At 29.5% G+C, this 26,847-nt stretch overlaps 2 protein-coding genes and 1 non-coding gene across 4 annotated transcripts in view; 2 read left to right on the forward strand and 1 right to left on the reverse strand.

Moving 5' to 3' along the window:
• The first annotated feature begins 1,675 nt into the window (after positions 1–1,675).
• On the forward strand, positions 1,676–14,629 carry LOC132918189 (band 7 protein AGAP004871-like). The gene is made up of 8 exons (XM_060979314.1): positions 1,676–1,815; positions 2,094–2,347; positions 9,017–9,126; positions 9,241–9,313; positions 9,377–9,459; positions 10,497–10,756; positions 10,849–11,029; positions 13,868–14,629. The coding sequence occupies exons 2-8, from the start codon at positions 2,257–2,259 to the stop codon at positions 14,009–14,011; spliced, it is 942 nt and encodes a 313-aa protein (XP_060835297.1). The 5' UTR covers positions 1,676–1,815; positions 2,094–2,256; the 3' UTR covers positions 14,012–14,629.
• On the forward strand, positions 7,645–7,718 carry Trnai-aau (transfer RNA isoleucine (anticodon AAU)). Its single transcript has one exon. It is a non-coding gene; the product is annotated as a tRNA-Ile (tRNA).
• Positions 14,630–16,294: 1,665 nt separating the features above from the next.
• Positions 16,295–26,847, reverse strand: part of LOC132929588 (phosphoinositide 3-kinase adapter protein 1) — a 32,908-nt gene continuing 22,355 nt past the window's right edge. The window contains exons 1-14 of one of the 2 annotated variants that reach the window (XM_060995058.1): positions 26,372–26,701; positions 24,330–24,465; positions 22,249–22,481; positions 21,844–22,022; positions 21,574–21,718; positions 21,306–21,457; positions 21,109–21,229; positions 19,515–20,132; positions 18,820–18,924; positions 18,598–18,749; positions 18,412–18,532; positions 18,168–18,263; positions 18,006–18,097; positions 16,295–17,345 (exon numbers count right to left, since the gene is read on the reverse strand). In XM_060995058.1, the coding sequence (XP_060851041.1) occupies positions 16,878–17,345; positions 18,006–18,097; positions 18,168–18,263; positions 18,412–18,532; positions 18,598–18,749; positions 18,820–18,924; positions 19,515–20,132; positions 21,109–21,229; positions 21,306–21,457; positions 21,574–21,718; positions 21,844–22,022; positions 22,249–22,481; positions 24,330–24,463 (2,616 nt within the window). In that variant the 5' untranslated portion in view covers positions 24,464–24,465; positions 26,372–26,701 and the 3' untranslated portion in view covers positions 16,295–16,877. Of the gene's footprint in view, positions 17,346–18,005; positions 18,098–18,167; positions 18,264–18,411; positions 18,533–18,597; positions 18,750–18,819; positions 18,925–19,514; positions 20,133–21,108; positions 21,230–21,305; positions 21,458–21,573; positions 21,719–21,843; positions 22,023–22,248; positions 22,482–24,329; positions 24,466–26,371; positions 26,702–26,847 lie in introns of those variants that run through there. The other variant, XM_060995049.1, reaches the window with a different exon arrangement.

Genomic DNA, 26,847 nt, shown 5'->3' on the forward strand with positions numbered 1-26,847 from the left:
AATGTATAAGGTTTAACCGCGGTGTATGCTATGTACGCTTCATTTAAAATCTAAATCTCGAATAAATACTGTATAGCAACTCTGAGATGAAACCCGTGTTATGTATGTTAGTTATGTTTTTCAAAGTTCGAGGTAATGGTAAACAATAACATTTATAGTTGGCGAAATAAATATGATTCGAAATGAGTGCCTATTTATATTACAACATGGGAATATTGGGAATGGCCAATGGGATACATTAAATGTTGTCACTGATTATTTATCTTTTTTTTTGAGGTCCCATATGAGTCATTACACACGGGCCTTTATATACAATATACCTACTTACGCTACTGACCTCACCTACATAGGATGATCTTAACTCTTAAATCTTAATATTTACTAATTAATGCGAGGCTTACACCTCCAAGTCCATACATCCTACTGTGGACGCTATTTTTAACTTTTGAGTCAAAAGAAATGTACTACCTTTAGCCAACAAGGCATATATTTTATCTACTTAGGTATATTGTCATAATATATTTATATATATTCATGTTGCATAGACGCATAGTATAGTTGAATTAATTAATTAAAACAATCCTCATATTTCGAAGGAAATATTTAAATTATTTTAGGAATTTAAATTATTTTACGTTTAATAAATTATTAACTAATGTAGTAATGTACATATATAGGTCCTCGTATCGTTTATATATTGTAGCTTATAGGTAGAACGAGTAGAAGGACCTACTGTCTACTTCAATATGTGCAGAGATCAAAGTAGTAAGTACCTCTTAAAAAAATAATACTTCAGCAGTTCAGCAGTTCAGCTTGCCTACCCCTTTCTATATATACGTTGGTAAACCCCTTTTGTTTTTTTTTGACGGCGAAGTGTTTAAATTCTTTCGTTATGACTATATATATATATATTAACATCAAACCACGTAATTACTAATAATACATACGAATACTAAAGTTTAAACGACAATTCATAGGCATATATATTAAATTATTATAAACCAATTATCTATAATTGGGTCTTCACCATCATATTATACTATCACCTGATTTCGTTAGTGTATATAATAATACAATAATATGATTAGGTAGTATGAATAAATAAACAAACATTTTTACATTTGGGCATACGAATTGACGGGTTATGAAGACAAGTAGTGTCTGTTTTTTCAGATCGATATACTACCTACTCTTTTTCACATGGCGTCCACAGTGCACTGTTCCATCATAATAATAATATTAATATTTATAATAATGTAGGTATAGGTATAGTCTATTGCTCTATACGAATCGATTTTACGGTTTGATCTCATTAAAATTGTATACGATCAAAAAGACGTAAACATTCGTTCCCACACCCACCCATCATGGCCACCGCGGTTAAGTTTTTAAATATTTTAGACGTTCGATGTCTGGAAAGGAAACTTCGCGTTTATACCCTATATATACTGTACAGGGTCACGCGCAACTATCTATAAATATTATATTACCCTTATATTAATATAATAGGTAAATAGATAATAAGATACAATAAAGTAGGATAAATAGATATATGTTATAAATGTATTTGTATACATTTATAGTGTATACTATAAATATAATATGTCATGTGTAGATTAAAAGAGAATTTGATTACATCTAAGAATTTAGTATTTGTTTTTTGTATAATATATAGTACCTAAGCGGATCAATTTTCAGTTCGGTCGTTTTCACCTCCGTGTCGTATATACAATGGTAGTCGTCGCACTGTCGCGCCGTCGCAAGTCCCTCCGAATCAGAAGTGATGGGAAACTGGGAAGCCGTCGACTAAAAACGGTTATATATAATATTATATATATATAAAACTATTGTACAAGGTTACGCGTAGTTATCTATAAATACTATATTATCCTTATATATTAATATAATAGGTAATAAGATATACCTAATAAAATAGAAGATAGGTATAGATATATGCTATAAAATGTATTCTATATAAATATAATATATCATGTGCAAATAAACAGAGCTTTTACATCGTCCTTTGATTACATTTAAGAATTTAGGATTTGTTTTTTTTATATAATGTAAATAGTTCGTGGATCAATTTTCAGTCGGTTGTTTGTTATTTCGCCACCGCGTCGTGTATGCAGTGGTCGCGCCGTCGCGAGTCCCTCCGAATCAGACGTAGAAAGACCGTCGACTGAGAACGGTTATATTTTATATAGGTATACACCTGCCTACCTACACGTCACACACTCACACGTAGCTGCAAACATGCAAAATGCTGACTCCACTGAAGTTATCGACTTGGCCAATCACATTGACACGTCCATAACCGTGGATCAAAGACATCGCATAATCGGAGGTAAGTATTTTAATTAGGTAGATAGGTAAATAGTTTTATTTATCAATAGTGAATTTCGCGGATATCAGATACAACTAATTTATTCACTTATTTTAATTATTTATTGTTTGTCGATACTAATGAACATTGATTGAATAATAAATTTAAATACTTTTGATAGTAGTTTGGTTTGTGTCTATTGCTTAAACTGTCAATTAGGTGGTGATCTAATACGAGAGTTTTAGTTATTTTTAATATTTAAGAGGTAAAATTGCTTACTGCGTGTTTGTATAATTGATTTAATGCTGAAATAAATAGTACAAAATATGTACTTACATTGTGATGAAAACTACAAAAGAAGAATTTATTTTTACGATAAATGATCATACATTTATACCTACTTATTCTGTTCAGTATGATTGTAATAGATTAATGAGGCAAATTAATTTACCACTGGAATTGCTTCTCAAATTTATATATTAGGTAACCTTTATTAACTCAAATTTTTCCGAATCAATAGCATAATTTGGTCATAATTGTTCGGGAGGGGGGAGGGGGGAGGATTAAATGTTTTAACACGCATGTGACACGGAAACAACTAATTACAAAATATTCAATAATATACAATAATATTTATTGTTAAATCATTAAATATAAATGAAAACTACTAGTGTTTTTTTTAAAAAAAAAAAAGTCATTGGGGGGATACGACACCTAAATCTCCCCCTCCGTAATTACGCCACTGTTTCGAATAATTAATTAATACATCGATACACAATAGTAATATGACTTACAAAAATCAATGCAGTTAAATACAGCAATAATATTAATTGTTTTATTAATAACTTAATAAATTAAACCAAATTTAATTTCAAAATTTCAATATTTTTAAGGAGGTAATATAAAATTAATTCAAACTTCGGAATTTTTGACAGTTAATTATGATATTTTATCTAAATCATTTTATTTATTATTTTAATTTTATTTATACAAATCAGTGACGGCGCGGAGTCAGTTTTTTGAGTCTCCCGGGACTCAAGTCAGTAGGTGGGTGGTTATTGGTATATCAGCATTTTAAATTAATTTTTGAGTATAATTTATGTAACTAAACCATTAATTTAGCATTTAATGTAATGAACCGTGATCACGCGTTTGCTATAACTTTAAAAAGACAACAAGCATCGGCTTTTCAATTAGCTATATTATCAGTGTCCCCAACAAAAATACTAATATTTTTAATATATGGTAGCCGATAGGTACCTAAATACCTAAACTAGTGTGGGTAGTGTATCTCTTAATTATTGTAAATGTACCTACCGTGCTCGCTAAAATATTATGGTTTGTTTTAAGTTTTTTATAACAGGTCACTGAACTGTTAGGGCTAGCGTTATTATAGTGACCTGTAGATTATGGTGACTATATTTATAACATAAAAAAAAATTAGACAGATAATTTTTGCTTAACTTTATCGAAAAGACCTACAAAAATTATTTAATAATTTTTGTATTTTAAAGATATTTTGGAGATAACTGTTCGCGTGCCCGTTAGACAAGATCTGACAGACCTGTTGTTGAAAAGAGTGACAGCGTGCGGGTACATTATATTTATATTATAATGATTAATGACATAATATATTCTTTGCTTATCGCTGATAATAAATTTGACGGCGTTCAACATTCATTTCACGAAAATTATTGTTTATAACTACTTACTCAAGTTTCAATATAAAATCGTAAAAATAGTGTTTTGTATTTCTTTTGAGAACAGATTTATTTTTTTACGTACATATTGTACGAAGATAGTGGAATAAAAAACATTTCGTTTGAATAAGGTTGTGATACGGGGTATAATATGTTATTAATTTATGAAAGCGAATGATCCCATTTAAACGGAACGTACAGTGAACGTAATAAAGATGTTAATTTTTTCGATATTCACCTACACTCTACATATAAATGAATACATAGGGACATCTTTTATTATTTTTTTTTTCTGTGAGAGACAGTATTGAAATTAAATTTGAAATTTCATTTAAATTAACATAAATCAATACCTACTGCTTTTATTATAGTTAATACCCTTCCTGAATTGATAAGTCCTGAAATCCCAACTAAACTTTACTCACCAACATTTCAATGAAAACACAATTTAATTTTTACCTACTTAAATATTGTGAGTCTGTCAGTCAAAAATTGTTGAAAATATAAAATTATTAACGTTCGTATTTACAATTTTATACATTATGCACATATTATAATTATTTTTTTTTTGTACATTCGTAACAAAAATATTGCATGTTATTATCATTATTAATTTTATTTTACTATAGCCATGAACGGTTTAGTTTTTTTTATTATAGTTTGTACCGTATATATTGTATTTTTGCATAGTGTATAGGTATATCGGTATATGATTGATACAGTGTGTGGACATATATTATTATATATACTTTCAGACTTTCCATAGTTCTATTAACTAGGGAAAATATTTTAATTTACCGAAATCGATAAAAAAAGTTCATATGCAGACCAAGTTTTTCTACTTTTAAACATAGAATTTCCATTAAACATTCTAGTTTCCATTTTATAAGTATATAGTAACAAATTAAAATATTAATTTTTAACCCGATTAATCAAATTTCATAGATACTTATTCAAAATACGTAATAACAATAGTTTTTTTTTAAATTTTAAATGTATTTTGCTCATAACTCATAAGTGTGTCAATCGTCAATGGATTAAAAAATAACTTAAGAAATAACTTATTTAATTATCAGGTAAATAAATAATGACACTTGTAACAGGTGGGTTAGGATGAGCGACACGCAACATATCGTGAGTCGTGACATATTATTGGTTGCAGCCTTGTAGGGTAAACGAGATATTATAAATACACAGTGGTGGAACTAGGGAGGTTAGAGGTAGTATCATTCCCCTCAAAATGTTTTTTCTTGTAACTCCAGCACCGTCAGTAGTTGTGGTACTGCTGTATAAGGCTAAATAAGGCTGATTAATAATATATAATCAGCTAGTGCTAGTCCCTACTCCCTAATACTGAGTAATACCTATATAAATTATAAATATAAACAATAAACATTTTAAATATATTGGTTTTACAGTGTTGTATGTTTTTATTTTATGGTGTATGTCATCACTGTTTATGAAGCACTGAAATTGCTTCAATTTTAACTTTGAGGGTTTTTGGTATCAGATCTAGTTGGTACTCTGTGGGTGTAAAAAAAAATATAATATAATTGGATATTTAAAATTTAAAACGATAAAATAACACGATTTTATTTTATTTTATTTAAAATAATATTGATGACATATCTAGTTATTGGAATATCCATTATTAGTGTTATTACTCATTTATCATTTTCTAACTTTCTATACCAATTCACAAAGATATTTTCAAGATATTTATACTTATTTTAAGTTATATTTATAACACGAATGTATTTACGCAATTCTACGATACCTATAGGTACTCACTTTTATAATATAATACATCATATTATGATGTATTGATATGTTGTCAAAAATCAGATCAAGGTTCTAAATTTAAAGATGTGCTAATTTATAATTTATAATGCATATACATTTACATTATATAATATAATAAAGACTATCGTTAAGCTGTTCGACAACCAAAATCGTTTTTCTTCTAGATATCATAATTTTTCATTAAATTTAAAACACCAATATTATAGATTATAGTTAAATATTCAATTTATAGGTTCACTATCGAAATATTCAAATATAATATATAGTAGAAGCAGGTTCTATAGTTTATTTTTAATTTTTGCTCATCCCCTTTTCTTCTTCAATGTATATATTTTTAATTCGATATTAACATAAAAATAAAAACAAAAACGATCTACTAAATAATTTATAGTTAAAAACAGTAGTTTATATCGTCACAGGACATAATTAATATAAGACATAAAATGGGGGTGAGCATGCTCGATGAACCACTCGGTATTTATAATTATATTTATATTGATGTCAAGGTTGAAACTTGTAATAATAAATATTAGTATGCAGGAGAATTGTCCTTCATTATATTCGATGTACCGTATCATCTTATCAGTATATTTCGTTCGTTTTATTTGAACATGAATTTTTGTAATATTAACATTATTTTATAATATAGTGTAAGGTGAAAAATGTGAGACATTTGTCGCCCATGCTAGAAATGTTTATAAGCAAATGTTTAATGTAATGATATTGAATAATAAATTATATATTATATTTATTAACTATCGTCTATAGTCTATAAATATAATACAATACTGTGCACCACGTGGTCACGTAGGTAATTGGTAACTGCGTTAGAATATCATTCGGATTTGTCGAAATATGTATATTGTATATACTTAGTACTTACTGAGCATCGGGTATTCGTGTTATACTACAGCCTATATAGGTATAATACATAAGTTTATTACCAAACGGTGTACATATAGACATAAAGTATAACTTAATAATATAATTTAGTCATATTTATATTATCATAGAATATAGATTTATCATATATGTGAGTAATATTTAAAGTATAGGTATAGCATAGTAATTACGCATTCATATACACAATTTTCAAAGAGACATTTTTAATTTTCAAATACGTTTATTTTAGTTTTAAAAATATTGGAAATAAACGTTTCCTATTTATAGCCTTCTTCAGTATTTATCACGGTTAAAGATATACTTAGGTATATCTTTAATCGTGGTATTTATACAGCTCCGGGTGATACCGATAGGCGATAGATAACAGAATAGAAAAAAATTTAAGGAAAAATTCGAGAATCCTTTCTTCTGTAGTTCTGTATAGTAGATGTCGAGTGTACCTCGTCATTGAGTGGGTACATCTCTGTAATGATTATCAGATTATGAATGTGTTAAATTTGAATTCAATGATAAACCACTGAACACATAACATATTACAATATAAATATACTAAACACAATGAAAAAGATTCAAAGCGAAAGCTTGTATTTTTTGCATTTGAAGTATAAAAACAACTTATAACTTATGAAAAAGCTTGCACAACATTTACCCACCCCCGCCTCATTATAGTATTAACAATTTCAAATTTGACACGACTATCGGACTATCGGAAATCCGATAGTAGAAAATGAAAATTGAAGGTTTATTGATTTGACGAGTCTTGCCATTTTACAACTATTACTCATGGCTAACTAAAAAAAATAGATTATTATATCATTTCGATAGGTAAAACCAAGGTGGATAATATCAATCCTTGGGTAAAACATTCAACACTCAGCTCAGAATCAAATGATATTTACTTGGGAGCCATGTGGCCCATTAGCTCAGTTGGTTAGAGCGTCGTGCTAATAACGCGAAGGTCGTGGGTTCGATCCCCCCATGGGCCAACTAATTTTTGATTGTTTTTCTCATAATTTTTTATGTTTTATCTGTATCAAATTATTACATTAATAAATAATAATAAAATAATATATTTAAATAGCTATTCTCAAAATGTATCTTATTATTTACTAATTTTTTTAATCAACAAATTATTAAACTCATGTAACCTTTCTTTAATAGACAGTATAGATACAAGAGATTCTTTATTCTGTGAAACATGAAGTTTTTTACTTTTTATAGGTTACATTATTACATTTTATTAATAATTATTTTAATAATTTATGGAAACAAAAAATACAGTTTTAATTAAAAGAAAAATGGAGGAAGTTATAAGTATAGGTGTCAAGTATACCATTTTATAGATCAAGTCAGAAATGTTTGTATGCCTATAAATAGTCCAAAATAATTTGAAAACTATACAGTGTATAGAAATTTCTAATATAAACAGTTGGTGAAAATTTCAAACATTTATACGGTTATTCGTTTTTTATTCGTAATTTTAACAATATAAGAAATTTTTTTGTGTCAAAAACTGCAGAGTTTGTATACAAATTCCCGGCTTTTTGAAGATACACATTAAAATCAATATATTTATCCCTTTAAAATTAAAATATAGAATTTTAGTTTAAAAAAATGTAGAGATTATAGTCGTTAGAACTACGGTTATTAAAACATTTTGTATTTAATTGAATTTAAATAAAATGTTCGTAACAAATTATAAAAATTGTTAGGTTTTATTTAAATAATTTTCATAAATCATATTATTTTAAACGTACGAGTAGATTTTGATTTTTCCATTTTACAGCTTTTGAAACTAGAATAGGTATCAGGTATCTACCTATTGTTTCATTCAATACACAATTTAATATTTATCGTATTGCAATATATGCTTTAAAATTTTAAATTAATATTAGGAGTTATACTCGTAGATTTGATTTTAATATATCGTATGTCAATAACACTTCTACTCGATAATTTAATTAAATTTTTGAACTTTTAATATTCTATAGTTTGAATTATTTTCCATCAACGTGTAATTTTATATAAATACAATTACTTATTTATAATATTATAATTTATACAATCGGTAGGTAGGTATATATAATATACTGTAATATATAAGAACCATATATAATGTACTTGCGCACGAAAAAATACCTACGTTTTTCGTTTTCAATCGATTTATTGAAGCGTGTGGTTTTTTTTAAAATTAACTTCTATATAGAGGGGGCTTGTCATATCTGTCATCGGTTATATATGTTTTAACCATTTCAATAATAATTTAATCAATTTCACCTTTTAGCCGAAGATAGCGCACCAACCGATCCAGGTGTATGCGGTAAATTTATGACGGCATGTGCTTGGGTACTTGTTGTCATCACGTTCCCGTTTTCTCTGTTCGTCTGTTTCAAAGTTAGTGTACATAGAAATTTGATCTTATGTTTGCTTATAAATCCCTGTACCCCGGAATTCTATTGTACATGATTGAAATAATATATTTGTTTTGTTATATCTGCGCACTGACAGGTAGTTCAGGAGTACGAACGAGCCGTAATATTTCGCCTGGGACGCCTGGTATCGGGTGGGGCGAAAGGGCCGGGTGAGTATACATCTATATAAATACGCTAAAATATTTACGATTAATGAGCGATTTTTTTTCTAGGTATATTCTTCATTTTACCATGTATTGACAACTATGCGCGTGTTGACTTAAGAACACGCACGTACGATGTACCGCCACAAGAGGTATCGTATAATTTATAATATTATTATAATATCATCATTATTATTATATATTATAATATTGGGTCTAGCGTACAATGGCATCGACAAATACATAAATATTATTGATATACTTGACATAGATATAATATATGTATATTGTATACAGTATTCCTATTCAATAGCTACTGTATTGTCTGTGCTACTTTAGACGTAGAGTGTATAGGCTATTCTTGTGGTGTACTTTTGGTTTTTTAATAATAAAAGGTTAAAATTCTAGAACTGGGGAAAAAAAAGAAAGTAATTTGAAATTAAATGAGGTTTTTGCTTTGTTGGTCATAAATATGTACACGTCAGTGAATATTGTAAATATTGTTAGGCAATAAGTAACAGTAACTTAAGCAAGTACTTGAAGTACTCAGGTAATTAAAAATTTGTCATGTCGGTATTTTAAACCTTTGAAATACTAACTACTTCACCACTCCTTTGACAATATTAAGTACGTGTTAAACTTTAATTTATTTTTTCTCAATTTAAATAATGGGTTCTGAGCTAAATTCATTGGCGGACATTTAGTTGAATTTTTAGGGGAGTTATAATAACCCAATATAAAGTTACCCGCAAGGGCTTCGTACCCGCGCCTCCTTATACACATATAATTATAACATATTACCTTCGATTTGGAAAAGGTTAAGTCCCCTCTCCCCCTCTCCCCACCTATGGCTAAACTATAACTAACAAATTTTATTTTTATTTTTTAAATTATTTTGTTTGTTATAAGAGGACATAACAATGACACCGTATATTATTTCTGTCTTACCACTCTTACCAATGTACATTGTACAGCACAGAAAAGTTGTGTTTAATAGAACCAAATTTGTATTTTTCCTTTAATATTAGATATTACTATTATCAAATTTAGAGGTATGAATTTTATCTAGTGATTCTAGTGTATGCATTTTGTAGGTTTTTATTGATATTTAATATTGTATGTTATGAGATTAATAATATGTTTACGAAATAATAAACATCACCTAACGTACCTATTGTACGATATTTAGGTATTGACCAAAGATAGCGTGACGGTGTCCGTGGACGCCGTGGTCTATTATCGTGTATGTAACGCTACGATATCGGTAGCTAACGTTGCCAACGCTCACCAATCTACTCGCTTATTAGCTCAAACCACATTGAGAAACGTCTTAGGTACGAGGCCGTTGCACGAAATTCTCAGCGACCGAGACGCAATATCTAAAACCATGCAAGTGTCGTTGGACGAAGCCACCGAGTCGTGGGGCATCAAAGTCGAACGAGTGGAAATGTAAGTTTACTATTTTTGAGGGATGTTTTTATTTCTTCTATACAAATATTGTGTATGTTGTTACCTATATGAACATGTGAAAAACATTACAGTAAAGACGTGAGATTGCCAGTTCAGTTGCAGAGGGCAATGGCGGCGGAAGCTGAAGCGGCCCGAGAAGCTCGTGCTAAGGTCATCGCGGCTGAAGGTGAACAAAAAGCATCGAGAGCTCTTCGCGAAGCTTCAGAAGTTATAAGTGAATCTCCGGCTGCTCTACAACTCAGATACCTACAAGTATGATTCAATTTTATATTAAAAACAGAATTATAAGTTATCGGTCGTATAAAAAGTTAATTGCAAGAATAAAATTATAATTATTAGGAACCTTAAAAAATATTATAGTGCTCTCTATCAATCTAGGAAAAATCTGTTAAAGTGAGATTTGTTTGTTATGAGCAGGGCTCGGATTTTATAGCACCAAGCCACTAAAAATAAATGAAATATGCGCTATAATATGCTCTAAAAACATGAAATATAGAAAAAATAAAAATGTATTTTGTTCATAATTAAAAAATTTGAAAATACAAAATAAAACGTTATATTAAGCAAATTAGCAAAAAAACCACCAAAACTTGAAAAACAGCACTAAAAACCTAATATACTTCAAATATGCAAAAAAAATAGTATTATAAAATTTCATTTTTGAAGTCACTGGTGCATAAAACAAATTTATAGCTCACTCTGATATTTTATCTCTATCCCATAATAATTAGCAAATGCTATAAAATCCGAGTCCTGGTTATGAGCATGATTAAATATTTTAGATTTTGAGCGGAACAATGAGTGTTTTGATTTTAAAATGATATAATTTTTTTGTGTGTATGTGCGTCGTAGGCATAAAGTCGTATCAGGCATTTTACTTGCACTATTATAGTCAAAGAATTTAATTTTTATGCAATCTTACTAGCATCTAGAAATTTAGTTAAATACCTATTTTAAGTCAGGCAATCAATAATGAAACATTTTATATTATTTTAAAAATGTAACTATATTTTCTTATTAATTATTTATTGCTATATACTGTAAAAACAAACTATGAATTATTTAAATTTAAATATATAAATAAATATATCAAAATATCAAAATTGCATGAAAATTAAATTCTTTGGCTATTTGCTTACGAATTTAGTAAAATCCCTGATTCGACTATATATGCCTACGACATAATATGTGCTATGTATACGACGAGTAGTTGAAAAATGCTTTGATTTTTAACTTTGAAAGTGATTTCTGATGGATACCAGATATATATAGATTGGATCTATGTATAGTTGGTACTTTAAAGATGTCAAAACTAAAAACTCACAGTATTTTTCAAAATAATTCGGAAAAAAATACCTAACCTATTAATTATTGGGAATTAATAAAAAGAGAAAATGCATAGTTGCAATATTTATAAGCATTTAAATTTGGAATTTTGAAAAAAATTGCGAAAATATATAAATTATATTTTGTAGTTAGATTTAAATAAAATGTTTTTTTCATATTTAATAAAATTGTTATAAAGTTATATAAAACCAAAGATTAACTTGGGCTGATCACATCAAAGCTAAAAGAACTTCATTTAACCTCAAACTTCACAAATTAAGACTACTTCTCCGATCCAAAACCTCTCTCTCTAATAAAATTCTAATTTATTAAAAAATTTTATGTCCCGCAATTACATACGGAATTCAACTGTGGGGAACCTCGAAAAACTCTAACCTTATCAAATTTCAAGCGTTTCAATCAATAACTCTACGTGTCCTTTCCAATGCTCCCTGGTATGTTAGCAATCGCACCCTACACCACGACCTCAACTTACCACCAATATCCTCTCTTGCCTCTCATCATTATAACAAATTCCATAAAACATATTTAAGCACTCTAATCCGCTTATATCTAAACTCTCTTGAACAATACCTGACAACCCCCTCCGTCGTCTCAAACGCAAATGGCCGCGTGATTTACTAAATATTATTTAGCACATATTTTTATAACATTTTATCTCCCCTCAAGTTCATAAATTGGAAGTAGTGTCACTGGACTCTCCCTTCCCTCACGTTGTCACGTCTAGTAATCTATTTTATCTAATTTACTTATTGTTTTTCTATATAAACAGGTTGTAAATGTATTTTGTAAATAAATAAAAAAAAAGGTATATAAGACTTCTCATTCATCATAAGTTTTTTAATCTGTAATAAAAAAAAAGTTTACCGAAGTCACATTCATTTTTTGTGAGCGTTTATAAAGTTCAAATTTCTACAACATTGAATATTCATCCATGAAATAACTATTTTTCTTAATCAATTTTTGATATTTTATTGTTATTTAAAAACGAGAAATGTATAGATACTTGATATTAACATAACATTTTTATATTATTATTTTCTATAGGTACATGTTATAATTTTCAAAATATTTTGAATTTTTGAGCTATTTAGGCATGAGAAATTTTTTATTTTTTTTTGAATACCCTCAATAAAAAGTTATTTGCTTATCGCTTGATCAAAATTCTAGAAATTGTATAAAAGATTCCACATAAGTTGTTTTTATATTTATATAAAACTATTCAAAATACATACGCACAACTTTTTTTTATATATATTTGAAGTTAAAATTTAAACGAAATTACATATTTAACAATGTTGAATAAATCAATAATTTATTCATGGGGACTTAAGACTTACGTGACTGTTTGATGTACAATTTGACTGCTATATTGTATGTTAATGATTCCAAAAAACCATTGATTCTAAGGATCTTGTGAATTGTGATTTTCTTTTTTTTTTGTAAATTTGTATAGGTTAATATATTGTGGTATTATGTTTTGTTTTTATAACATAAAAATTAATAATCTTTTTGTAATTGAATATCATATGTATTGTATTTTTACCTAGATTCCTCATTTCCTCTACTTATTAAGTTATTTTTACTGTTGTATTTGTCTTAATCCTTATGAGGTTAGACATAGATAATATATATTGTACATTTTATATTATGTAGGTAGTAGGTACCTATATTTTAAATTTTTTCTGACCATAATGAATTAATGTTTAAAGTTATGATGTTTATCTTATTTTATTTTTTTAGACATTGAATACAATATCAGCGGAGAAGAATTCTACAATCGTATTCCCACTACCAATCGATATAATTTCATTTTTTACGAGACCACGAGAACCACGAGAACCACGAGAACCTTCAAAACTAGCTCAACAAAATCATAGCAGTTAAATGTATAGGCATTTTTTACACATACGTTAAAAATGAACCAATGATGTTATTCATACTTATCATGTTTTTTAAACATATATTATGTGTACTTAAATATTTTAGATACATATGTATTATATATTATGTATTAGCTAATATTACAGTTATTGACACAACATTTTTATTACGACATATAAGTTATATAACCAAGAATTCATAAAAATGAAATGGTTATAACCTGGAATTGATATACTTTTAAGTTATATGTATAAAAAATGTTTGAAAATAAATTAATATACTATTATCTATTTATTTTTTTTTTATATATTTATAAGTTGATATGTTTAGGTACCTGAACTAAACAATGTTGTACTTAATTATTATTATTAAGACTATTTAAAATAATTGAAAGGGTGGGCAAATGTTGCCTTTATAAACTATAGTAGTTATTGTTTTATTATAAAAATATTTGTTAACTTATTACTTACAATTCACCAATCACCATCATAGTCCATAATAAATATAATATAGATTATAGTTGGTTATTAGTATAGGAATATTTTATAACATTGTAATCATTATTATGTTGAATATTTATGTATGCAATATGCAAATATACTGAAATTACATAACCCCGCAGTGAATGTAAAACTTAACTCACCTATAATAATATTATGAAATAATTAATATAAGATATGATTACAGACAGCTATAATTTATTTTGATATTATAATATTAGTAATATTACATAAATTTATGACATCTAATAATGTGCACACTTTATAATGACGCACTTTATCGCAAGATATTGTATAAATTAATTTATATTAATTAAATGTTTAACAATAAGTTTTGACGTTTTTATCAGGTAATGAGCCTTACGCTTACCTTATTGCGCAATTCTTTTGTACGTCTCTGAAAACGCATGCACTATATAGTATATATATAGTTCAGATGTTAATAAATTATGTCGAATCCTGCAGCTGTACGTGATCGACTACTCTGAAAGATATCAATTTACAGTGCCATATGTACTATAAATTTAATATTTTTGTTATGAAAAAGTACCATCTTATAAATCAGTTTCGTTTTCACCAGAAGAAAATACAAAATCAACATCCATCATAGATTTTTGACGTGGAACACAGATTTTATAAAAATCAAAGAATTAGAGATAATTAGTTGATATCTGAATACATGAATAAGAACTTAATCAGTATTAAGTGCAAATCTAATGCTTTATAACTAATAATTATTACTAAATTAATTATTAATCTCTAAATTATGTTTTTATTAACTTTAATATGCATGTATGTAAGTATATTATATTCAGCGCCGTGGAATTCGTGAGTCGTGATGGAAGTAATGCGAAAGCAGTTCCCACAGCGCAGTCGGTTTCAAACATGAAAAAAAAGTATATTATATTAATGAATTAATTATTAATTACCTACTAAATTCTAGTGTTTTGTTTAATTAATATTTTATATACTTAATAAATAAACAAATAATGCTACATAAATTATAAATCACTAAATAAATTATATTTTAATGTATTGACTTCATCTCGTATAATAAACCCCTCATGTTTGGCATATTTTCTCGTTAATGTAAGTATAGTAAATTACATACATCATACAGTGGGAGGGAGTAGGCTTTTTGGCATCAATGTTGTAATAATGCGGATTTTAAGTATAGATCGCGAGCAGAGAATGAAGATATTATCCCGACTACGGATAACTATAACTAGTATTCACTAAAAAAATAATAAAATATAATTTATAGACAAAAATGTATTGAATTTTTACTGAGTCACTAAATAAATGATAAGTTGGAAATAAAACACGTATATATAAATATGTATAAATACATTTGTTGTGCATATGTTAAATAAATACAGAAAATCACCAATCATCTTTTTATACCTTTAATAAATATCAACAAAAAAAAAGGCGAAATATTTTTAAAATCATATTAATATTTTGTGATAATTGTAAGTATTTATTTATAAATATATTATTTATGCTATATATTTTTGATTTAAAACAAAAAACCAAATAGATTTTTCAAATACTGGTATTGCTTAAATTTTTAAATTTTATATTCTTGTTAAAGAAAATAAAAATATTTTTCCCATTTATTCTGAAAAAAGTACTGGACATTTTTAGAAACCACCCTCAATATTAAAAATTGGATTACTTTTTCTGCTTCTAATAAGTATCTTATCTTTAGATAGAAAGAAAACAAACACCATTACAAAATCTATACATTTATCGCTCTGCTAAGAATTTATAACACAAGACAAGATTTTATATATAATATATATTTATTTAAAAAAAGTTTATTTCAAGAAGTAAAAATATAAACAAAAATCATAACATATAAATAACAATATTATAGGTTCATAAATAAAACGATTTACAACGTTCAAACTTCAAAGTGCACTTTTTTTTTTTGAGCGCGCACATATTCACACGATATTATTTTCGCTCGACGTATTACGCTTAATACGTTTAATTTTAGAATTTAAATTTTATTAATCTTAGTCACCAGTATAAAAATATTTAATAATATAATATTATCACTAACCAGTCCGTTACGTATAAAACGTATCGTAAAAATGTATTTAAACATATTAAAATGTATTATTGTATAAATCAGCCTATTATATTAGGTATATTTTTATATTATTTTACACAGACTTGAAGTGGCTAGAAAATATTTTGCCATCGACATGGATTCTTAAAATCTCATAGTCACGCACAACTAAAATATAATATTATATACATTATTATATTATACGCATTGATGGTATAGTATAAATATTAAATTTTGCATGGGGAGACGTGAAACGAATTCGGCGGCGAGCGGCTGTACACGGATTTTGCGTTCACGTCTGCAAAGGCGCGTATTTGCGAGAGTTTCGGTCGGAAACCGTGACGTTCGTGTAGTCCGGCATGTTGTCGAACAACCTCTGCACCTTGTCTTCCACGTCTTCGAAATCCGCACCGCTGACAGAGCTGCCGCCGCCACCACCACCACCACCGCTGTATGACTGCTCGAATCCGGCTGCCTCGTCGTGCTCGGACTTGTCAGTCGTCGTGGGTGAAGTGGCGATCGTGCAAGCTATTCCTGTCATGCACCGGAGGGCCGACGCGCCAAGTGCCCGGGAAGCATTGCAGGACGGCATATCGATTTCCTCTTCCATGATAGTCTCGGCGGTTGCGGAACCCACGGGCGAGTACACGACATTGCCGTAATCGTGACCCGCGAAGTCGGCAGTCGTTTTGCTGCCCTGCTGAAGGAACGTCGAGAACGAGTGTGGTTGATCGAAGTACGAGAAAGACGACTTCAGGGGCTAGAATCGAAACAGAAAAAAATATAATTAGCGATACTCAATATGCATTTTAGAGTAAATTATACTAAAAGTGATGGATGGTATAGCACTATAGACTATACAGGTAATACGTTTATCAGTTATTGTAGGTGATTGCTGAATATTATTAATGCTGATAATTAACAATATAGTAGTAGGTTGTGGGACTTGTGAGTTGTGGGTATGGTGTAGAGAGACGGAGAGATTCAAAGATACGTATTTCCATACTTAAATTAATTTAAAACAAGTTGATATTCATTTTATACTACATGTTTGACGAAGTAACGACCGATTAAAAGCTTTAACAAAAAATGATCTACTGTGAACAAGATGTCGTTATCAATGTGTATTGTATATAATAATAATAATAAATATTTGTAAATAGTAAATGTATTACGTAGCCATAAATATTTTACTTTAATAATAGTCTAACACTTTGAGGATAATGTATGAAACTATATTATTTAATAATTATTAATTTGTAATAAATTATTGTTTAACGGTGAAATATTATGTTTACATGTAAAAAAATGTACCTAATTATAAACCACAACACAAAAATCAGAAGAATCCAAACACAGCTACAGTTAAACGCGATTCACCTGTTCATAATTATATTATATTTTTTATTTTTTACATTACCTTTCCGTCATCCAAGTTGTCTTGTTGGATTGTATGGTTGTCGTTCACGCTGCTTGTGCTTACAGTACTGGACCGACCACAAGAAGTAGAACCTGTTATGCATAACAATTAGTATAAGACATTTTTTTACTAATAAATTATTTAAATTAACAAATAACTTACTGCTCGAGCTCTGTAGACTAAGACTACTAGATGGTCTTTTAGAATGATGTTCTGAACCACTTCTTTTCGTTAAGTTTTCGTGTGAAATTTCAGAATCTGTAAATATAAACATTAAAGTTTAATTTGATTACTTTGAACAATACATTTAGTAATAATTTAATATACAATAATACATATTTAAGTGAGTATAAAACTATAAAAGAATAATGTATTAATAATGCATTACAAAATAAAAGATTTTTACGTTTTGATTTGTTTTTGCCAAAGAATTTTTTGATGCGATCGAACGGAGTAGGTCGTTTCAATTGATCTTTCATCCGTTGTTGAATTCGATCATATTCGACTCTCATTTGATGCAGTTGCTCCTATAAATATATTATTGGAATGTATTTACATGATCTTCAACGACTAGCCTGAACCACCTGTTTACCTGTTTCTCTTTGAAAGACTGTTGCACGTCATTTCGATTTTTCCACGTTTCGACTAGATTTTCCACCTCGTTAATAGTTAGAACGTTATTCTTGAAATCGTGTATGATTTCCAATAGTTCATCTTGTGGCGTAGACAACATTTGATTACTGCCTATATTCAAAAAAAATAATTTATGGTACATTTTAAAATTTAAATGGTAAATTAAAAAAAAAATGCATACCACGAGAACTAGGAATCGAGAAATCGTTTCTATTGCCAGTTGATTTGTTATTAATGCTATCGTTCAACGATAGATTTGCTCGCAAATAGTTGGCGGATCCCAGACCTTTAGTTAGAAACGAAGAAAGTGAATTAATTAAAATTATATATACACAAGGGAGTCGATTGAAAAAGTTAATACGAGTTCAAATATTTTTGGTATAGTTGTTTTTAAACTCGATTTAACTATTTCAACTACAACTGTACAAGATTTACAATCTACTTAGCTACTGAAAGGCCCAAGTGTTGATGACGTTTTAATTATTTTGAAATGAATATTTTATATAATGGTTTAAGAAATATAAAGTACTTAGACATTTTTATTTTTTGGGTAAGTTGTATAAAATTGCACGAGCTGATGTATTGAAAATCGAAATCGTTTTTCACCATATATGCGATGATACAAAAGTAAATATGAATATTATCACAGTTGAGTTCTAATTTATAAATTTGAATTATATTGTAAGTATTGCATTTGTGCTCAGTTTTATAACATTACTATAGCGACTATCAATGGTTCTGTATTGATATCTCTAAACGCGGTTTCACGCAAATAAATAATTTACAAAAAAAAAACCGTTTCGAGGACATGTGCAACACCGGGGCCCAACTATAGTGTACGCGAATTCATATCCGGTGGGCGAGTAGGTTACTCACTGTTGGAACTCATTTCCAAGTAACCCAGCGGCGACGGGACCGGGTCGACGGGCGAGGACGGCACCGCGGGATGGGTGGGAGACCACGAGCCGCCCGCCGGACTGTACGGCCGGCCGTTGGTGGGCACCTGGTAATTGGTGGCGAAAATGGACTGCGGTGGCGGCGGTATCTGATAGTTGAACATGGTCGCGTTGGTCGTGAGTGGCGAGCCCACGTTCGTGTAACAGTGGTTGGGCTGGTGCGGATGGGCGACGGCCGCCGGCTGTTCGGCCACCGGCCTGGGCGCGGGCGGCACCAGATAGCTGTCGTTGAGCGGCCGCGGCAGCATGTAGTTGGCGTCCGGGTCGTCGCCGCCGACCGTCTGCTGGTGGTGTCCGTCCGATATGCCTTTGAGTATGCTATACATGCTGGTCAGCTCGGTCATTTGCACGTACGCCCGCAGCGCCTGGGCGAGCTTCTGGTGGTTGGACGCCTCGGCCACGTCCGCGGGAGTCAACTGCGACGCGTTCCGCAGCTGGCACGCCTGTTCGCCGCCCGGGCTTTCCAGCAAGTGCCACGACAGTTTCTCCAGCCCGTGTTTGGCGGCAAAGTGCAACATGGTCGGGTATTCTTCGTGACCTGCAGCGACCACACAATCCAAACAAAAATTATTATATAGACACGCCTATATTATTATATTATTGTACACGATGTTGTGGTTCATAAAATATGTCAACGAGCGGACCCTGCAGCGGACTGTGGGTATAACCGACTCTAGAATTTATACTCGAATTTTAAGGGCATCTCGAGTTTTCATTTTATTGGTGATTCAAAATATAAGAGTAGTGAAATTTATAATTATTAATGTATGTGACCTTATAATTAGTATGGGGCGATCTTGCTACTAATAAAAACAAAAACAATTTGTAAAAAATAATAACAGTGTACAGGTATGAAATTTTAATTTGATTTTGTGTTGTGGGTAGGTCGGGTAGGAGAGAATCAATTATGTGATTAACCGGTTGCGGTTTTTATTCAAACAAAATAAACGTAAATACCAAACGTTTTCGAACAGTTGACAAAAAAATTGTAAAAAAAATGTAAAAATGTTAAATGTATATGAAAAAAATATACTATACTTTTAATAAAACAACTATATAGACATTGTGAAATATACTAACAATTATATAATAACTCATATAATTGTGTTCCAATAATATTCTTTATTGTAGTATTGTACGTTTGTAATGTTTATTACGTAATTTTTCGTGTACGACTCTTATCATTTTTAAATAATTAACGTACATTTATATATTTATAAATTGTGACCGTTAATTTACTGAATCTCAGATTGTTATAAATTAAAATAATTTGGTAGATTACCAATCGAATAAATTTGTTCTGTCCTAAAAATGTAACTCTTGAATTATTAAAAAAAAATATAATACAATTTAGATCTAATGCGTATTAATAGTGGTTTGTGTATAATTAATTATTCGATATAGTCGATGTAGGTATAGAGATTAATGAAGAAAACTCGGAAAAACATATATCAATGAATGTTGGCATAGATTCTATGTCTACTATTTATTATGCAATGCGATTATCGACTTACAATATTGGAATCGAGATCCAGCTGGTTGAAGTAGATGAAAATTGGGCGGAACATTCTTCACATAGGCCGTGACCAAAAACAAATCTAATTGCTCTCTATCGACGGGATTCAAGCCAAACGTCTAGAGAATATACACATAATTTATTAATTATTTCGTCCATAATAAATTATATTATTAAAAAAAGAATTATGCTTACTTGGCACAAGAAATTTAATGGATTGTCCAACGAACGTATCAATTGATCTAATTCTCTCATGCGGCTTTCGCACTTCACCGAACGTTGGCCCAACGGCTGGCCATTTTTTTCGACAATAACGTTTACCAAGACAGATACTTGCAAACAACTCACTGTAATGAACAATGTCATATGGTTATTGTTTTTTTTTTTTTTAACAAGTGTGCAATTGTATCGGCATATAAATATAATAAATTTATATTATTTTATAATATGCATTTGTACTAACGCGGCATTTTAAATTGTAGCGTATACGGATTTCTTCTCGTCACGTTTGTCACTTCTATTTTGTGCCCGTTTTTATCCACGGTGATTACGACATTGTCTTCCGATACCAATGGTTCTGATAATAAAACGATGAGTTTATTTTGGCCCTGTTAACAGTCGATCGATTAGTGGATAGTCAAAAAATACACTTTTTATATAATAGTAAAATTACTATAGTCGTTTATGTATATTGTATATGTATATAATACTGTATACAGACAGGTGTACTCACGATTTTGATCTTTTTGGGAGTAATGGAGAATTTCGTATCCTCTTCAGGCATACTAACCGCCTTTTGAACATGCATCGATTTACTAAGAATATCCATAGACACTCCGTAAAAATCACCAACAGATTCTCGATCTTGATCTTTCACGGCCATTTTTCTCCACTTATCGTAGTCTACCAGTACTGTAATTACGATTAAAAATAGTTTTCGTTATATTCTGATGTTAACAATACAATATATATATACATAAATACATATATATTGACGTATTGTTAACAAATACTGTAAATATTTCAATATTTGGTAACAAATCGCTAGCTTCTTCCGGTTAAAACTATATTAGTTATTTAGTTATATGTTATAATAATACTAAATAAGTAACGGAAAAATATGAGAAGCAGTACTCACCAGTTTTGTGTTGATCAGTTACATCGGATTCTGTAACACCAACCAATAAAGCCAACATACGATTGGTTTGAAGCAATGCACTTAGACAATCAGAACGACCAGTATGTGCGAGCACTCGTTCTAAAAATATCGGACAAACCAGTACAATCTGTAGTCGAGCTTGACTACATCGTTCCTGGCGCGGTGCTGACATTACATCAGACAACACATCTTCTAATCTTACTCTTTGAATTCTGAAATAAGTATATTATGATTAATAATATTATATATATATTTGTATGAGTTTTTAAGTCATTGTGATGATTTTTAGAAGAAATAACTAAATTTAGATGATATATCTTATAAGTGTGATTAACTTGTAACTTGTAAGTAAACAAGATTAATGATTACATTAGACTATTTAAACCATTTTAGTTACATAATTTTTTTTTACTTCATTTTCACGAAAAAATAAGACAATATCATTGTTATGACGTGTTAAATTGGTTTTTAAATACCACAATCTGATTGAAATCAATTAGAAGTTAAAATTCGTGAAAAAAAAATGTTAAAAAAATATGTAAATATAGTTTTAAATGCAGTAAATATAAATAGATTTTTTTTTACCAAGAAAAATATTATATTATAAACATATTTTAAAATATGGCCGTAGGTTTTCTGTGTAAGTAAAAAAAATAATTGAACCCTACTAAATACGACGCATACCTACACTATCACTATAATATGATGAGTAATAATTAAAATTAATCTGAGAGAAAACTACTTGTTGGATGAGTGCTATTATACTTTGACCATTGGACATATTCCAAAAATATGCAACAGTAATCTTATTTAGTTTATAAAAGCATTAGCTCAATTCTGGGAATTAAAACTTTTAAAATACCTACTTAAAATATGAAAATATATTAGTCATTTTAATAAATGGTTCTAGAAATACTCCAACAATAAGCATCTACAGAAAACTTTTTCAACCACCCATGCAAATAGTAAGAACATTCATTTTTAGAAATATTGCGGCGCAAAATACTCTATATGTTCATAGATTTACTGATATGTTAAACAGGTATACAAGATTCTTAAAATGTATGGTAGTTGATTTTAATTGTTTTTCAGAGATCTAGCAGAAGTTGTATAATATATAGTAATATAGTATTATACAGTATGTATATACTGACTTAATATTTGAACAAAGGTCAAAGAGTTATTAAGTTATTAGTAATTATTATCAAAACTCAAGTGATCAAAAAATGGGATGACAATAGCTATATGTTTTATGAGTTATGACTTAACAGAATATAACATAAAATTGTATGAAATATATTACTTCAGACATTCATAGCCGGATATACTTCTATAGTGAAAGTAAGTAAAGTAAGATAATTAATAATATAAAATTGAACCATCAATTGTTTATAATAACTGTTAACTGATTTATATTAATATGGAAAAATTCATAAGTATGCAAATAATTACTACTTACAAAAAATAAATATTGTTACAATGAAATTCAAAATTTATTACACAAATGTAATGTAAAAAATATAAGTAACTCAAGTAAGTACTCCTCGATAGTTCTATCGTTCTATTACGCTGAAATAACACATTAACGTTTTTAATAACGTTATATATAGGTTATAGGTACTAAATATTTCTATTATATTATAATAAATCATAATACATATCATGCGTGTATTCAATATCTATACGTCATAATTTGTACACCATGTCATCATAATATGTCATTATTTTTTTATAGATAGCGTATAATATTAAGTATACTGTATACTTATAAGTTATAATATATTATGGATGATGTAGAGTGTAGACGTAGAAACAAAATGTAGTACCACGTTTTTCTTAAACCCAATTATTGATAATCGTTAACGATTTAATACTTAAATATCGAGTCATCACCTTATATTATATTTAAAGCATTGACAAATAATTTGAAACAATTCGTGTGTAAGTCCATATAATATTATACTTATCAGTAATCACTAATTTCAATGCAATTATTTCATATGACTTCTCCGCAGTCATACACGTCTAACGCATATAATAAATAGGTACACTATATTTACCTGTATTGTGATTTGTTTTCCTTTTGATTGAAATGTTGAAAACACTGGATGAGGAAATTAATCCACATCATAGCGGCTTCGCTGTCGCCGCTCGAGACGATAACGATGTCCAAACAGTCGGATTTCATGCCCATGCCTATGATCAAACAATACAGACGGTTTTTTTGAAACGCAAATATTTACATAATTATTCCGATATATTTCTCACTATTTCTATCTCTCTCTCACTCAATATACATTATAAAATACAATATACCTAATACAAAGTTCAAGACTAAAGCAAGACGCCAAGACGACGATATAAGCCGTATAGTGTGCGCCGTGTACACTCTGGCGCGTACCTGGTACTTGAACATTATATTTACCGTTTGGCGTTTTCCCCCCCGAACTAGCCGTTATCTGCATTGTTTAGGACTACTATTATAGGAGGTGTCCTCGATGAACCGTACTTTATAAACATATATACACACACAATATATTATTATTATTTTAATTTGTACCGGACAGTGGTTTCCTTCCGGTTAGCGTCAACAGACTGCTACGGCTACCCTACCTACTATGTATATGTATTATGCAAGACGTGCAGTATAGTCTCTCCGGCCAATTCATCATAATAATATATAAACGCGTTTATACTATACCTGTTGCTATAATATTATATGTATAAAATATAAATATATTATCGTTATGGTATATGTACACTGCAGCTCTACGATTTGCATATCCGGCACGTGAGTACGTAGGTAACATTATAATATATATTATATATATATCTATTGCAGACGGGGGTGGGACAGGAGCACGCGCGAGTGCGCGACACTGGGAAAATATTATAATAATATATAAATATATATTTAGGACGTGGCGCCAAAATGAACGTCAACGTTTAAGTGTCAACGTCGCGTAGTGTCACGCGGTGTATTTACTAATTAATATTATTATTATTAACCACCAACGTGCGCGCGAAAAAAACGATAAAAATATAAAATAAAAAAATAACATTTTAAAATTCTGCAACTGCGCGAGCGTCCACCAGTCGCGCATTAGTTGATTTTACGACTTTAGTTTCAAAAATGAATTTAAATACCTAGCTACCTAGTATATAATAGAATAGAATATAATCAGTTAAATTTTCATTAATAATTCAGTACTAATGATAACATGATCATATTATAATATACGATGAATAGACGACTTTTTATTTGAACATTTAGACTTCATAACTATAGTAAAACGTTAAACGGCTCAAACAACTTAAATAAACATTATTTTTCTTTAATTTTTAATTTGCTCTATAACAATAAACTATTTAAGTTAGATCTAAATGTAGTTACTAACATATTTCTTATATATACATTTAAAAAAAAATTAATTAGTTGAAAATTATTTAAGACTTATAAACATTTCTAACTTATTTATAAGTTATTTATCTAATAAGTTTAAATTTAATTCCAAACAATTTTTTAAGTTTTAAATAAAATATCTACTAAGTTCGATTGATTGTAAAACATTCAATAGAATTAATATAATATTCTTTGCTGTATATTTACTCATAATATATGCGAATTTAAAGCTAAGTTTGACATTTAATAATCTATACAAACTTTTTAGACGAAAAAAAGGGTGATCATTTTAATTAATTTTTGTAATAATATCCTGTTTATTTGAGATAGAGGGATCTGTAGATAGATTATATTTAGATCACATAAAGTCATAAATACATAATAATGACATGTAATAACCGAGAATTGTAATAAGTAATTAAAATTTTTTTTAAAATAATATTAGTATATGCAGTGGAATAAACATATTTTATCCAAGGCGTAAAGGAAAAGTCGAGGAGGACAATTTATAATATGGTACTATAAATCGGCGAGCATTAGACGGAAAAATAAACGGCCCACAACATAAAACTGTATTATTCACGTCTACTAGAGCGATAATAATATTATTAACCTTTAACGAAAAACACCTGATAACCAACACAAGACTACAATATCGGAAGACGCTGCAGGTTATAAATTTTAAATTTAAGAACTCACTTAATGCTTCAGATATTATGTACTCGGACGTGGACGATATAGGCTGGTATTGAATGTTGTATTTTATTATCGTACTGCGCACGATTTATCCACAAACGCCAATACAACGCACACGAAAATACGTGTACACGCCGGAATTTATAACATTAACAACGAATCGCACATGGAAAACAACTTGACGAAAACGGATTCGGACCAGACGGACCAACGCTGGACGTGCGGACAGACGCAGCCACTGACGAATATCAACATCGACGTCGACAAACACATTTGCGGACCGGGCAGGCGCGATTAATATTATCCGGACGGCGGTAGCGTTGCGTGTCGTGGGTACCTACTCTGTGCGGTTCGGTTTAAACCATAGCGACAGCCCAAACGGTGTCTTAATATCATTATCATTGCCGCCACCACTACAACGTTTCGTATCGTATAATGATTATTGGCATGATATCATAATATATAATAACGTATAATTA

The sequence above is a fragment of the Rhopalosiphum padi genome, chromosome 1, assembly GCF_020882245.1.
Source record: "Rhopalosiphum padi isolate XX-2018 chromosome 1, ASM2088224v1, whole genome shotgun sequence".
Taxonomy (NCBI): Eukaryota; Metazoa; Arthropoda; class Insecta; order Hemiptera; family Aphididae; genus Rhopalosiphum; species Rhopalosiphum padi.

Coding starts and splice junctions, on each gene's coding strand:
- LOC132918189 (XM_060979314.1), top strand. CDS start 2,257: ATGCAAAATGCTGACTCCACTGAAGTTATCGACTTGGCCAATCACATT. Junction 2,348..9,016: donor AAGACATCGCATAATCGGAG/GTAAGTATTTTA, acceptor TTCACCTTTTAG/CCGAAGATAGCGCACCAACC. Junction 9,314..9,376: donor GGGTGGGGCGAAAGGGCCGG/GTGAGTATACAT, acceptor TTTTTTTTCTAG/GTATATTCTTCATTTTACCA.